The 16,027-nt window shown below is 42.6% G+C and overlaps 1 protein-coding gene across 2 annotated transcripts in view; it reads right to left on the bottom strand.

Annotated features, from left to right (window-relative positions):
- The window catches only part of CA10 (carbonic anhydrase 10), a 509,383-nt gene that overhangs the window by 283,395 nt on the left and 209,961 nt on the right, over positions 1-16,027 (bottom strand). For both annotated transcript variants that reach the window (XM_032321598.1, XM_032321597.1), the window contains exon 3: positions 2,769-2,911. In XM_032321598.1, coding sequence (XP_032177489.1) covers positions 2,769-2,911 — 143 coding nt within the window. The remainder of the gene's footprint in view (positions 1-2,768; positions 2,912-16,027) is intronic.

Raw genomic sequence — 16,027 nt, 5'->3', positions numbered from 1 at the left:
GTTGAATTTCAGCCCTTGCCCATGCTAAGATTAGCCCTTAATTCATGATTTGATCCCCATGCTGGGTCAGACACATTAAAACGAACACAGTAACACAAGTCAAAGGCTGCGGTGGGGCCACTCACGGGCTTGGGTATAAGGTACATGGAAACACGAGCAGGAATCATGTTCAGGGATAAGAATGTGACATAAAACACATAATGACTGGGACACATTTAACATGCTGATACCCAGCAGACCTCAGACTTCACACTGTGGCACCTTGCCCACGTTCTACAAAACCTCCCAGTCCTACAGGGTGGTCTTTACGCCTTTTGATACCTAGCTCTTTAAGGCAAAACTAAATTCACCGCAGTGATTTGAATACTCATTTCCAAAGTAAGTCTCCAGCTCATTAAACGGCACCTCTAAAAGCTGGCAAACATGGTTTAGCTACTGTCTATCACGTTTAGACATTTCATTACCAGTTAGTTTATCTTCCTACCATCTATATTTTATTTTCCACCTTTCACTAATGTAAAGGAAACCACCAGACAGTTCTCAGCTCTTCAAACAGCTGACAACACAAATCGTGCCAGATACAAATATTTACATCGTTGAGAGTAAATGTTTCCAAAATTCCAAACTCCAGTGCATTTGAAAATTGATTTGGATCAGGTACACTTTACTGAATTGAAAATATATATTAAAAAAAAATCTGTCAACAATAAAAAGAAAAACCAAGCCAAAACTTATGAGTGCTTTTTAACACCATGCAATTGTCCCATCTCATCTCTCCCAATAAATTTTAGGAGAAGCTGTCTTGAATTAGTTATTTTTTTTTCACATCAATATTTTCCTCTAAGATGGGCTGATGGAAAAGTGATGGAAAAGCTTATGTGTCCATTATTTGCATCAGCTTGTCACCTTTCCCATCCCGTGTCCAGCATATTCTTGACCTAAAAATGCTTCAATCACTTGCCATAACTCAGGAAAAAGAGCCAGTTCCTTCACACAGCCTCTAGATTTGGCCCCATCTTCCTTTTCCATCCTTACCTCCCACCTCCTCCTCTTTGATCTCTGTGCTTCAGTCTTGCTGGTCATCTTTTATTTTTATTTTTTTTAAAGATTTTATTTATTTATTTAACAGATCACAAGTAGAGAGGGAGGCAGGCAGAGGGGGGGGGGGAAGCAGGCTCCCTGCTGAGCAGAGAGCCAGATGTGGGGCTCGATCCCAGGACCCCGAGATCATGGGCCGAGCCAAAGGCAGAGGCTTAACCCACTGAGCCACCCAGGCGTCCATTGCTGTTCACCTTTTAGCTGATTTCTGGAACTCAGGTACCAACCCTTATTCTGCTTTTTTACTGCTTCACCCTTTGTCCAGAATACAATTATTCCCTTCATCGCCCTTTCCAAGAAGGAAAGAGTGATCAAAAAGTCAAAACTGCAACTTGCCTTTTCTGAATACTGGTCACTGAGCCTGTCCATGGTCATGACTTGAAGGAGAGAGGTATGTGTAGAACTCAAGGCAAGTTCCCTTTAGAGTTTATAAGAATAAAACTTCAGATGGAACGGTAATTTGGGTAGGTTAATTTCTATGGAATCAGAGTGATAAACTACATGACCTACATAGGACTCTTCTAGAAAAATGCTTCTCAAGTCGTATTCAAAACAGCACACAAACACTACATAGAGAGATAGTCTCAATCATGTGCAAAGCCTTTTAAAACCCGCTTTGTGACCTGAGTCAAAGTTACTAACATCTCTGAGAACCATCATTAGAATTTGGGTTTATTTTTTTTGTTTGGTTTTCTGGGGACAGTTATGTAATAGGAAAGAATACATTCCAATATATCAGAAGGAGAAAAACTTTCTTACAAACTCCATGGTAAGTAAGGCAAACGGACTGAATAAGTAGAGGGCAGAGCAGGAACGCAAACCCTGGAGAATCGGCTGCCAGCAGTAACAAAGACTGTCCATAATTTTAATCCCAATTTCTTGGACACAAATGATTTTCCATTCCTCTTGAGTTCACAATAACTAAATCACCTTCAAACACAATTTGCTGTGTGTGTGTATTTCCCACCTTCAATGAACTACTCAACAGTAAAAGGTAGCCAAAAAGAAATTAACCCACAAGAGAAATGCTAGAGCCCAGCAACAAGAAACCCCACGGGCATTATGACCTTATGAAAATTAAGGAGGAACATCTCACGGCGGTGGGGGTGGGGGGAGGTGGGGGGAAGGAGGGACGTTGGTGCGAGAATCACAAGGTATAGCTCAGCATTTCTGGGCAAGAGCTAGGATTCTTAGCCAGCCAAGATGCCCCTAGAAAGATTAATTATTGATTTTCTTATAAATCATCTAAGGTGATATTTATTTGTTTTTCCTTCCAAGATGATAAATTTCTGATTTTACTTTTGTTAAAGCAATTTTCCCCCCACTTTGTTGAGGTTAAAAGAAGCCCCAGTAAAGAGGAGGGATTTTCCCAGCGTGATATGCTTGGGAAGCAACACTGCTTTCTGACCTTCATGAGGTACCAAGGGATAGGGCCTCAGGCAACCTCTAGGGGGTACAAAGTAATTAGAAGCATGAGGGTTTGACTAGCTAGGAAAGTGAAAGCACAATTCAGACATAATTACACTGGTTGGCAGCAGGCCTGAGGTCTGTGATTACTCCTGGATGGAAAGGCAAACTCATCAGAGAGCTGGAGACCCAGAGGACTGGCTTTCAGAATCAGCATCTCCCGACATCCTCGACTTCACAATGGAAGCACCATAGCTGCTTACCTTCCTGCCCCCAGTGTTGATGCGCAGGGGCGTCAGAAAGGGGTCGAAGATCATGTGACTGGTCTCTATGTTGACGGGCGACTGCCGTTTCCCCACAGAGCAAAGATTCCAAGCTGAGTTCACCAATCCCCAGAAAGAAGGAACTAGAAACAGAAAGAAATTGTAGAATTAGTCTGGGTGGAAGTTTTAAGAAACAATGCAAGAAGAGCCATGGCACCAAAATGGTGACATCAGAAAGGGCCACCTGGCGTTTCCCACCCATAGAGACCCTTGGGTGTCACTAGGGTATTTTCCCAGCCTGGATCTTGGTCAATTACTAAGTTTTGCCTTCAGATTTTCTTGTTTCAGACCCACCCATCTGTTTCAGACTTTGATGACTACAGCTAGCATTAACACCTTTGTGGAAAGATGGCATAGTCCACCCACATGATCTTTTGAAGTACACCAAATATTTAGTAATTCCTGAGCTGATGCTCTGCTTTCCATGTGGTAGGAATGATACAGAATCACCCTTGTTCTATATAGAAGATTATGAAAGCTTTTAAAAGAAAGTAGCATGTGACATACACAAGGTTTTATTCTGTGAGTTGTCAAAACCAAACTGAGGGAATGTATGAGTTTTATGACCCCCAATCAAGGCCAGACAGGAGCTTGGCAAAATGACTTCGTCTTTGTCTAATCCAGCATTGTGTCACTAACCTAATGTACCAGTAGCTCAAGAACGTGTTGATTTGATAGGCAGAAAAAACGACATGGGGTGTTGGGTGCAAACACACAAAGCAGAATGGTCTACTTATCTTCCATGCCACATTAAAACATCTGTGAAAATAAATTTCTGTGGCAATTTCCAGTTTCCTTCTGCTTAAGAAAGTTAGCAGAGCAGGGGGAACCAATTATTAATTTTACGTCAGTGAAGATCACAGACTGTATCTTCAGCCTTTTCCTGCCGCCCACCTTCCTCTGTGCTCAGTATTTCCACCGAGGCTCTGGATCCACGTGTCCACTATGTGGCTATGAGCCTATATGGCTATTCATTCACTCATCCATCCGCAGTGTCCATGGACAGTACAATGAGCTCCTGTTGCATGCCCAGCCCTGGCTTATGTAAATTTAGAATAAGGCAGATATGTGGAAGAATCATTACCACTTTGCGGGCAGTGGGGTGGAGGGTGGCAGAATGAGGTGAGTGGGTTATGAATTGCTAGGTGAGGGGCACCGCACCCTGACACAGTGGGTAGTGGAGTTAGGGAGTGATTTCTAGAGTAGATGAAACTAACAGTCAGGTCACAACCCTCTCAAATGCACTTGTCCTCTCAGGAACTCAAATTTAATTCAGCCTTTATTTTAAGCAGCCAACACTCTTTCTCATGTCACGGATGGAGAAAATTGAGGCAAGAGGGGAGTAGCGCAAATCCCTACCAAACATATTCTAGAAAAGACCCACATTTCCAGAGAAGGATCAGGCTGGATAGTATGTCTAGTACCATCGAAATCCAAAATTCTACCAACCTTTTATTTGTTACAGGCCCTTGTTGGGCAGAAGGGGGAGGAAAACCAAAAGCAAGTTTCCTCAGATTCTTAGAAGAATGTTTCAACACCAAAGGGGGGCTTCTTTGTAAAATATGGCGAATACTTAACTTGCCTTAACCCATGGCAATAAGCCCATTGGGTGGTTCTTCCATTCCTTTTAGTTTAAAGACTTTAAGTTGGTTTTCTAACTCCAACTGACTTTCAAATGGCAGCCATGGGTGGACTAATAAATGGAGAGAGAGAAGCAGAGGGGGTGGGAGTAGGAAGAAGAGAAGAACCTGTACCTGTGTTCCTTAGCACTTTCATTTCCCATCAGTATTTAAGTCCTGTTATCCCTACAAGTCACTGAACATCTTTAGAAGGTAGCACGCCCTAGCCAAATGATAATATTTAAGGAAGCTCTTGAATTAAACATGCATTTTTAAAAATATAAACTTCTGTCTCCTCTATACTGCTATTTTTAAATCACTGACAATCCTATACTTACTCCTCAATCATTTCCAGTTTGTTATGCAAATAAAGGCCCCCGTCAGGTCCGCTCCTACACCCATCTTTGTCAGTGATGCACAGAAATGAGGCAGATAGGAGGATGCTGGGATAAGGCCATGGCACTGCCCCAGAGGAGCTGGGTGGCTTTAGATATATCATTTATCTTTGGGGCTTTCATTGGTCTCTATAGCCTTAATGGCAGGCTGGATAATGGTCCTCCTTCAAAGACGTTCACATCCTAAGATGTTAAACTTCCGTAATAAATGACACTGTGCAGAAATAATTAAGTGTACTGAGATGAGTTGATTATCCTTGATTGTCTGGGTGGGCCCAATGTAATCCCAAGGGTCTTTTTTAAGAGAGAGGGGTAGGAGCATCAGAGACATAGAGAAAAGATCTTGGGTGGAAAGAGAGGGCAGAAGATACCGGCGTTGGAGATGGAGGAAGGGGATATAAACCAAGGTGACCTCTAGAAGCTGGGATGGGCGAAGCAATGGTTTCTCCCCTCTTGAGCCTCCAGAAAGAACACCGGCGTGCTGACCCTGATTTTTAGCCCCCCCCCCCACAAGGTTCATTTAGGGCTTCTCACCCCCAGAACTATAAGATAAATACATTTGTGTCATGTTAAGCCACTAAGTTGTAGTTACTTGTTATAGCCACAACAGGAAACTAATACAGCCCCCCCTTTGAGCTTTAATATTCCTTGAGACCCTCACCTCTTTGACCGTGGGCCCATCTATGATGTCTGGGGGTCTTCCCCCGGAAGGCAGCTGCATAATAAAGGTAGTGAGAGCTAAGTGCAGACTGCATTTCATCTATTCCCGTGAAAATCATTACCCAAAATAATTCCAACCCCATAAATGGGCTGCAAGACTGCTAATATATGGCAACATGGGGAGGGAGATGCTCCGAGCCTTACAATCAACTTCATACCCCGAAAGCACCCCCACAAAAACACAAACAACAAACACTTTATGGGAACATCTGCCTGGGCTTTTATTGGGACTGCCATTCTTTATGATAAACAGTTTCAGGGTTTTATATTCCCACTTCACTACTGAGGCCTATGAGTCTGGTTCCAACCACCTGCTCAGACAACGGAGGAACAGCTGAGAGCCACTCGCCCCTGTTCATTAGCTCCACTCCTGAAGGGGTATCTAAGTTTTCTCACTACTGGACTGCTCATTTTCTTTCTTTCTCTCTTTCTTTCTTTCTTTAAGATTTTATTTACTTATTTGACATCAGGAGAGACAGCAAGAGAGGGAACACAAGCAGGGGGAGTGGGCAGAAGGAGAAGCAGACTTCCCACCAAGCAGGGAGCCTGATAAGGGGCTTGATCCCAGGACCCTGGGATCATGACCTGAGACGAAGGCAGCTGCTTAATGACTGAGCCACCCAGGTGCCCCTGGACTGCTCATTTGCAAATAAGCCATGAATTCCTCATCTTTCAGAAATAGAAGGCATTTTACAGACCATCTGGCCTGAACATACACATGAAATGAAAGCCTTACCGGCAGAGGGTCAAGTCCCTCCTTCCCAGCAGGCTCCACACAAGGTCAGATTATGGGAGCCAAGGAGAATCAGAGTTAAGTATGGCCTTGGCCATTGTAAGACTCTGCTCCCAGTTTCTCTTTTGGCAAATCAAAAGTGACATCGGTAACTATTTTCTGGTTAAATTTAATGTCAAGTGCAGAGACTCAAACCAACCTGCTTTGGACGTCAACCATTGCAAACAAAATGAGGATTTTTTAATAAGCCATACAATGGTGGCTGTGTTAGATACAAAGTTTTCAATCCAGGCAAGAGGGGATTTGCTTGGGTCTCCTCTGCAGGGCCGTCAAGGAGATCTAATGGGGATGGCCGCTCATGAAGAGCCCCTCTAGGGATTAGTGTCCTGGGGCCAGCCGGGCTGGGGGAGGTTCTGGTCCAGATGAAAGAAGTCCATGCTTTTAGAATCCGTGTTAAGTGCTGGGATGACAGCAAAGGTGTCAAAACTAGTCTAGGGAACTTAGGTGCCCAAAGGACCAGACTCAGATGTCTGCAAATGTGGTGTCATCTAGGTTCTAGGGAAATGCATTAGGAGGAAGCCTCTGGAAACAGGAGGGCGTGGAGATGCCACACTTCCTGCCGCATGGGAGAGAGCCAGCAGATTCCACCTGCACAGCGAGGCTGGACGTGTGAACCAAGGCTTCAGGATTTAGAGTGAGAAACTCTCCCTCCGGATTTGGGCAGAACATTATCGCCTGATTCTGACACTTAACTACCCGCCATGCTATTGATCCTTCAGGTTGCTACACACCCTTGGGAGCAGAGGTGGCATCCTGGGATGCTACGACACAGCTTCTACTTCCAAATTGAGAGAATCACTATTGAATTACTTTTAGTTTCTATGACTGTCCCCATAAATCAAGTTTTTAAGCTCTGTGTCATTTTTTTAAAAAGCATCAGTTATTGTGGCGTATGGGCTAATGCTGTGTCTTTTTCTAGCTTGACTGGCTCAATGTATCATTAAGAAAAAACCCCTCAATGTAAGTAAAGCAAAACTGAGTGAGAGTCACTCTAACCCATGAATGGACGACTGGTCTGAAGTTGTCCGAATGGCATCATTTCTGGTATCCTTTTCCCACAATCTTCTAATTTACATATAAATTAGAACACACAACAGACCTGGATATTTTTGCAAATTAATTTTCACAGAGCCCAAACAATGGCCCTTAAGGGCTGCATCGCAGCTCTGTGCTATTTTGCCAAAACATCTCCCCAATGGCAATGCTGTATTGTTACCATAAACTACAAATCCCAAACAGTCTCTTGGCTCTGGGAGCAGCGAGCTATGAAAGACGCCCAGTGACCGCGATTTCAGCGGCTTAAAATATGAGCCTTGGAAAACCCAAAGCAAAACCCATCAGCTACTTGTTCAAAACCAGTGAACCAAGAAAAAGCCCAAGTTTGGTTTATTAACACATCATGGTAACCCCCATACAAAAATGGAAAAGTTCTCACTGAAACAAGGAACTGATCGGGAAAGCAAGGAACCGGAGGACTCAAGTCTGATACTGAGAGTTAAAATTTGCCCTGGGACTTTTTTTTTTGGATCCTAGAGATGATGGCCCAGCATCTGTCTGAACTCTTGGACATCCTTTTTATTTATGTGTCCTAAATTTTCATTTCTTGTCTCAGCAGAACTTTCATAGCCCATGCAGTTATGGGCAGGGAATTTGGCACTGGGAATTCATGCAGCTTATGTGAATTTGCTAAGTCCTAAAGGAGGAAGACAAACTCACTTAAAAAGTGTCTACTGACAGCCTGTGACATGCCAGGCATTAGGCTTGACACCCAGAACTCAGGCAGCAAACATTTGCTGAGGACCTACTACGGGTCAGACCCTGCTATCAGTTCCGGCTAGTTCAGCAATGAAGGAAGACAGCAGGGAATACGGGGGATATTGTTTATTATTTATTATTTATTGTTTATTGCTTATTGTTTATCTCCACACTTGCATTTATCCCCGGAGTTAGCATTTCTGGTGAGCACGCTGTAGACACCATTAAGATGGTCAACGTACTGGGACGCTTGGATGGTTCAGTTGGTTAAGCGTCTGCCTTTGGCTGGGGTTGTGATCATAGGGTCCTGGGATCGAGCTCCTCATCGTCATTGGGCTCCCTGCTCAGCAGGGAGTCTGCTTGTCCCTCTCCCTTGACCCCTCCCCCAGCTGGTACTGTCTCCCACTCTCTCTCTCTCTCTCTCTAAAATAAATAAATAAAAATCTTAAAAAAAAAAAAAAAAGATGGCAATGGATTACAGAATAAAGCATGGACAGAGAGACATAGCCTAGAATGGTCACAGATCATTTCTCTGGAAGTAACATCTAGTAGCCATGGAAGGATTGAGAGGAGTCGTGCCTGAAGAGTGGCGGGGAAAAGTGTATCCCAGACAGAGGAGCAGAACTGATCTTGGCAGAGAAGAGCCTGATGTGTTCAAGGAACCAGGAGGAAGCCAGTTAACTTGAACCTGATGAACCAGATGAGAGAAAAGGCGAGAGGAGAGGAGGTTGGCTGGGTAGACAAGGGGCGATGTTTCCGGACTCTGCTGCCCCTAGTGAGGACTTTGTGCATGACTCTAATGTATTAGAAAGCCACTGAGAGTTTTAGGCAAGGGAGAACCATGAATTGATTGATGAATGAAAAGCATGTATCTCCTTGGCTGGAATACAGCCAAGAGTGAGCTTGATTATCCTTAGAGTAGTTGGAGTGGGAAAAGAATCGGTTCCCAAGCAACAGTTGGGTTTTTACGTGAATTTAATCCTGTTGCTTTGGATTTGTTTAAATTCTATCTCAAACGCAGAACTAATTGAATGTTTAAAAAACTATTCTTTTCAACATATGTGCCAATAAAATAGCATTTTTTCCTAGAATCCAACGAGTGCTTGAAGTCACCATTCGAAGCAAGGAATATTTTCATGGAGAGACTCCGCTAAGGCAATCTCTTTTTGCTTTCAAGCAATAAACTAAGTCCCCAACTTTTCGGCCAAAGGAAAGCAAATGAAAGATGGGAAAATGAATTCTGGCATAAAACGTATCTTTGGTGAATTCAATCCTACAAATAAAGCCTTCCACTTCAATACAGCAATCTCTACTTTAGGGTTATAAAGCACATGAATACATTTTAAATAAGAACTCATATCTCTCCCTTGCTCTTTTCCTCACCAATGCTGATTTACTGTCCCTTTCCCTATTCTCAACTGTAATAAATCTCCACTTTGAGCCATTATTAATAAGCATGTTTAAAATACCCACTGCTGTAGGCTTTTGGCCCCTTTCTGATTTCAGATTTATTTCATAAGAGGAACAGCGTTTGCATAACTCTTTTGCTTCTGGATTCTTCTTCTGTTGCTTGTCCTCTGGTTTGTATTTCATAAAGGGCGTCTAACAGGGGTTTCCTGTTCTCTCACTTGGGGAGAGACTCACAGGGGTTGCAAAGTAACCTGCTTAACACATAATCATTAAGTTGTGCGTTCATCTGCAAATTAATGAAACATCTCCACTGAGTCAGATTAAAAGAAAATGCCTGTACTCTTAAGGACACCCCATAGGGTAGGAAGATAGGCATGCTAACAAAGTTATCATAAAACATGGTAAGGGTTATAATTAAGGTGTGTGCATATTAAAGCTTAAATGCAGAGAGGGGAGTAAATGGACTCTGACCCTTCCCTCCAGTGCTAGGATAAGCCTTCTTACTAGAGGGGATATTGGAGTTCAGTCTGCAAGCATGAGCAGAGACTGCAAACCACAGAAGTCTTAGAACTAGTTAAAAGCTGAAAGTTCTCCCTTACGCAGAGAAGCTTGCCATTCTTAGTACCTAGGACACACTATCACGGGACTCTGAATAACGGTTATGCAGAGAGAGAGTTTAAGCCACTGGGTTTTCTAACTTCTCTGATCATGAGCTACCCTATCCTCACCATGGAAACTTGAGGAGGTGGCTACACTTCTGTAGTCTTGGTTTCTCCATTTGTAAAATGGGGGTGACAGTTGCTTCAGAGAGGTGCTGGGAAGATTAAGTGGGGACATGTTATCTAGCATTATGTGGTTTTTATAATAAATACTCTGTGAGGGCTAGAGAAGGGGTCCAGTGAGGGGATCCTGGAGGATGATGTGAGCCCCCGACACTGGTCCCACCACTGCAGCATCCCAGAAAGGGAAAAGATGAGAGATCCAGACAGGAGGGGGGAGGAGAGGCAGCTTTCAGGTGCCCACACAGCCCAACCTGGATTCAGAATAGGGTGCTTTCTAGATCATAGGATTGACTGCTTAATTTCACACCCTGAAGGCACCATGTGCAATTATTTCTTGAATCTGTAACTCTCGATGTCTGGATGATTTGGCAGAGGGTGGGGAGTGGTGGTGGTGAAGAGTAATGTGAATCACTCAAAATGGTTTTAACTCCAAAGACAACCATTTTTATTTTGCTTTTAGAAGCTGTTGGATTAATCGTTTGTACAGCACCATCATCCACCTGTTGGTTCCACTGTGGGGACTGACTCGCATTTCTGAAAACATCATTGGAGGGGGTAGAGAAAGGAAGGAAGAGGGGGTTTGCATTTGCTGATCATGTACCATAATCTCTGTGCCACGGACCTGACATATCTTATCTTCCTAATCCTTCCTACAACTCTGGGAGATCTTATTATCATTATTTTATAGATGAGAAAAGTAAGACTTAGAGAGGTTATGGGACTTTCCAAGGTCACTTGGCTAGTTGGTACAGTGACTAGAATATGAGATTAGTTCCTTTCTTTAGAGCTAACAAACAACCAGACAAAGTCGTGCATGGATGGTAGCCGGGGAAGCAATGCCTAAGTGTGTAGATCAAGGGGTGATTATCTTCCTCTTCTTCCTTCCAGGGACACCTTATGGTAATCGGTGTGAACACTTGGTCAGGCATCTTTCACTAAGCTTACCTACACATGCCCGAAACATATCCATACATTTAGAGAGGTTCTATTTGTAAAACTATTTGTTTATTTAGCTCCTGTACTAGTGGGGTTGGGGGTAGGCATGGGTTGGGGGAGAGATAGAATCTCAAGCAGGCTCCACACTCAGCACAGAGCCCAATGTGGGGCTCGATCTCATAGGATCATGACCTTGACCGAAATCTAGAATCAGATGCTCAACCCACCGAGCCACCCAGGCGCCCCTGTAAAATGACTTTTTGTTTCAAGTAACAATATGTCACAGATGTCCTTCCTGTCAGTGCTCCCTAGAGCTTCTCACTCATGTGTTAGGTGACAGAGCTTCCATAGTTCGGATGTGCTTCTCTTTTCTCAGCCATTCCCTAGATGAAAGACAGGAAGGTGATTTCCATCTTTATTTTACCAAGCTTTTCATATACTTTTCACACGAATGCCTTCATTTTGGGAGGAAAGATCCCTAAAGGTAATACTGTCCAGTCAAGGTAGGCACATGTTTTCACAGATGCTGCCAGGTTCCTTTAAAAGATACTGACACTGTCTATAAATATTTATGTTCCTATCAGCTATGTGTGTGTCCCTTTCCCCCATAATCTCCATAGCTCTGGATGTTATTTATTTATTTGTTTGTTTATTTATTTATGGAGATCTAACAGGAAAATGAGATCTCATTGATTTAATTTGCATTTCCTAACTGCTGCTGAGGTCGGGCGTCCTCTCACACGCTCATGGGCTATCTGCATTTCTCTTCTGAAAATATTCTTCATGCATTTTTCTCTGGGTTATTTATATTGTTTCATATAAATTTTTGCTGTAATTTGAACTGTAGAAACATTTACTCCTTGTCATGTGCTGTAAACATTTTTCTTCTCACTTGTTATCTAGTTTTTAACCTCATTTTGGGTATTTCTATACTGGCGTTTTTAAATTTTTTATGGGTGGATACATTGATCTCTTTCTTCATAAGGTTTCTGAGTTTCCTCTATTACTTAAGAGTGTATCTCCAGGTACAGATTATAGAAATCTTTCTAAATTATTAAAAACTACTTTTATTATTGTACTTTCTATGATGTGACTTTTTAAAAAAAATCTATGAGAGATGAAGTTGCATATGCTATGACGGCGGTCTGAGATTTTCCAAGATAGAAAGTGAATAATGCCAGCATTATTTATCCAATAAATCATCTTCCACCACCAAAATGAATATTACTTTAACCACATATTAAGTTTCCATATATACTAGGTTTGCCTCCGGACTTTCGAGCTTGTTCCACCGAGTATTTGTATATTTCTGTTTCCATGTCATATTGTTTTGTATATAGTAACATTTATGGTAATTTATAAGATCAGACTTCCTGATCAAAAAGCCTATTCTTGGGGGCACCTGGGGGCTCGGTTGCTAAGCACCAGTCTTCAGCTCAGGTCATGATCCCAGAGTCCTGGGATCGAGCCCTGCATTGGGCTCCCTGCTCAGGAGGAGGCCTGCTTCTCCCTCTCCCTCTGCCTCTCCCCCTGCTTGTGCCCTCCCTCTCTCTGTGTCAAATAAGTAAATAAAATCTTTTTTTAAAAAGCCTGCTCTCTTTCCCTGCTACCTCTAAGGGATCAAAAATATCTGAGCTCCAGGGTAACCTAGGAGCTAGGATTAGTGATTCTAGATATGGAACACAGATGTAGAGTTCTTGGGGACACCAGGTCGTTAGAGTCTATGTGACCCACTTATGAAGACAGGTAGTCTTGAATCATAACTGATAGAGAAGACAGTGCTTGCCCCTTTCCTCAAAAAAGCACTATAAGTGCAAAAGGTACACTCAAAGAAATTCCAGAATGGACTCCTTGGAAGACAGGGTACTGAGATAGAAATAGCACAGCATTTAGGGCCTGTGGAACTAGGTTCTGATTCTGATAAAAAAAAAAAAGGTCACATCTACTGAGTACTTCCCAGGTGTTCACCACCACACTTTTCCATTCATTAGCTCATTTAATAATCTAGGAGGCGGATCTTGTTATTATCCTAATTCTTACCAGGCCCTATAGGTATCTGAGGCACAAAGACATTAAATAAGTTGCCCAAGATTTAACCAAACAAAAATCCCAGCTTGCCAGTGATGAAGTCAAGGATTCCAGACTCAGACTGGCTGGCCCTCGTCCCTTATCGTAATCCCTGCATTACCCTTCCTTCTTATCCTGGTCCACTGACTTGAGCCAAACACATTTTTTTCTTGAATGTCAGTCCCCTCATTTGTAAAGTCAGGATCACAGGAAGATATACTTCACTATACTTGTGTCCATCTAAATGACAATGAAAATGAAAAAAAAAAAAGAAAATGAAAAAAAAAGAAAATGAAAAAAAAGAAAAAGAAAAAAAAGAAAATGAAAAAAAAAAAAGTGAAACCTGTCACAGTCCGCTTATACATGGAGTCACGGATAATTGCCACTGGGGCCAGCCTGGAAAGAGACTAGCTTTACACCAGGTCGTTCCTAACTGTAGCTGTCAGGGACAGCTATTACTTGTCCTGTGTTACAGATGAGGATCTGAAGCTCAGAGAATTGAGTGGTTTAACCAAGGACACTTAGCAAGCACACAGCTGAGCTGGTGGTGACTTGAACCCAGGTCTTACTCTCATGTCCCACGTCAAGCACAGAGCTCAGTAGAACAAAGCTGCCAACCTTTTTTTTTCTCCTCAATATTTTCCCTTCTCAGAATTCACTCACCAATGAGTCAGGATGACTTGTTCTTGAGAACCTTCAGGAAGGCATAAAACACAGTCTGGGTTATGTAGGCATTAAGCTCCATGCGTCTGTCTTAAGTTTAAGATTTAAGCCTGACAATGGTGTTAAGCGTTATCCAATTGTATTTCGGTGGAAATTTTTCTTACCCCGTGTAACTACTGGTGCTTCGGATAAAATCTGAAATTAGTCAACTGAAGTTGGTAATTAAAACCACAAAGAGAAGAATGTCTCAATGCATGTCAATAAACCAGCCCATTAATTATTTCCGCTCATTCAACTTTGAAGAAAATGACCAGCGTGATGTCTCTGAAAAACCACACAACCTATTTGAAATTTATATAAAAGCTGCAGCCTCTTTGCTTCAAGAAGTGCATATCACTAATGTTGAAACAAGCTGGGGCATGAGAATCAAGCGAGGGGTAAAACGCATTTTGCCCGTGAAAGTAGCTGATCTTCTTCAGCCTTTGGAGATTTGGAAAAAGTTCACTAATATAGTACCCAGAAACAATTTCCCACAAATTCAAATATCTGGTGAAACCCTTTTAAAATCCTGCAAAACATCTGGCTATCTTGGACTATACTGTCCTTGATCTAGTTGAATGTGTAAACAACTTCTTTTGCCTCTCCCCTCGTAAAAATGCACAAAATCATCCCCTTATACAAATGTCGAAAGGGGGAAAGCTTTGCTACCCAGATGTGCGGAGATCAGCTGAGCCTTACCTCAGTGCATCTCAGTGGTGGGTATCTCAGCCTTTTGAAATAGCTCACTGGGTTCACATCTGTGTCAGCCCACAGAAACCTCAGGCTCTACCAGTCTGCCTTGAGTTTGGTATGTATAGGGCCTTTTCTTTATCATCTGCCCAAATAACAGGTCTCTGTTACCTTCATGATCCATTAGGAGAAATCATCGTCATGCCGTCAATGAGTCTTGGGCCCTAAACACAATGGAATCAGTCATGGATCAGGGAACGAAGACACACAAGTGGTCTGTTGGTCTTCTTCTGATTTTGTGCTAGGATGGATTGTCTAGTATGTCTGCAGTGTATTTTCTACTGAGATATCAGATTTAGTTTCCTGATAGACTTTCTTGACTAACACATTTAATTTGTCCTTTTCCTTTTTTTTTTTTTAAGATTTTATTTATTTATTTGACAGAGATCACAAGTAGGCAGAGAGGCAGGCAGAGAGAGGAGGGAAAGCAGGCTCCCTGCTGAGCAGAGAGCCCAGTGCGGGGCTCGATCCCAGGACCCTGAGATCATGACTTGAGCCGAAGGCAGAGGCTTAACCCACTGAGCCACCCAGGTGTCCCCCTTTTACCTTTTTTATTTGACTTTTGCCTCAACATCCTTCATATTAGGACACAAGAAACCATGCAGGCATTGTCCTAACTGTAGATCTCTGTCAAAATCTTACAAACAATCAAATCTAGGTGAGTTTTTTGCTTTGAAAAGCCCCTTTTCCAACCTTGGCACCTCTAGCCTAAGCCAAGCTCCCCCTGTCATGTACATTGTTCTCTGCAATAATTCCTTAAATTAATTCCCCAGCTCCAGGGTCCGCTACATTTCACAAATGGGGTGACAGCTGAGCACACAAGGAAGAACCAGGTCTAGAAATTGTGCCAGATCTGGTCTACAACAGAATTTAGTATGCAGCAAGGGTCAGGATTAGGTTCTTCTAGACTCTTCCTTGTGGCCCTAGAGCTCTGATTTGATGCCACCATTCTATTCCCAATGCTTGGCACATAGTAGTCACTCAATAATTCTTTATGAAATGAGTAGATACACAGATGGATGGATGGAAGAGAGAAAGCAGGATGGTGCTGTCTGTTTTGCATTCCATTTTCCTCTTGTGCTTGTTCTGTTGCAGTCTTTTTGTACAATTTATGGAATGAATGGCTGCACATCACTTTCATTTCTATACCCTTACAACACAGTGCGCTCATTCCTACTTCTGTGCATTTGTCACTCCAACTTCACTAAGATATGACAGACAAGTAAAAATGTACACCTGTAAAAATTATACACCTGTTTCAGGTGCATAA

This window comes from Mustela erminea, chromosome 18 (assembly GCF_009829155.1).
Source record: "Mustela erminea isolate mMusErm1 chromosome 18, mMusErm1.Pri, whole genome shotgun sequence".
Lineage (NCBI taxonomy): Eukaryota > Metazoa > Chordata > Mammalia > Carnivora > Mustelidae > Mustela > Mustela erminea.
This window is presented reverse-complemented; position numbering and strand designations above follow the sequence as displayed.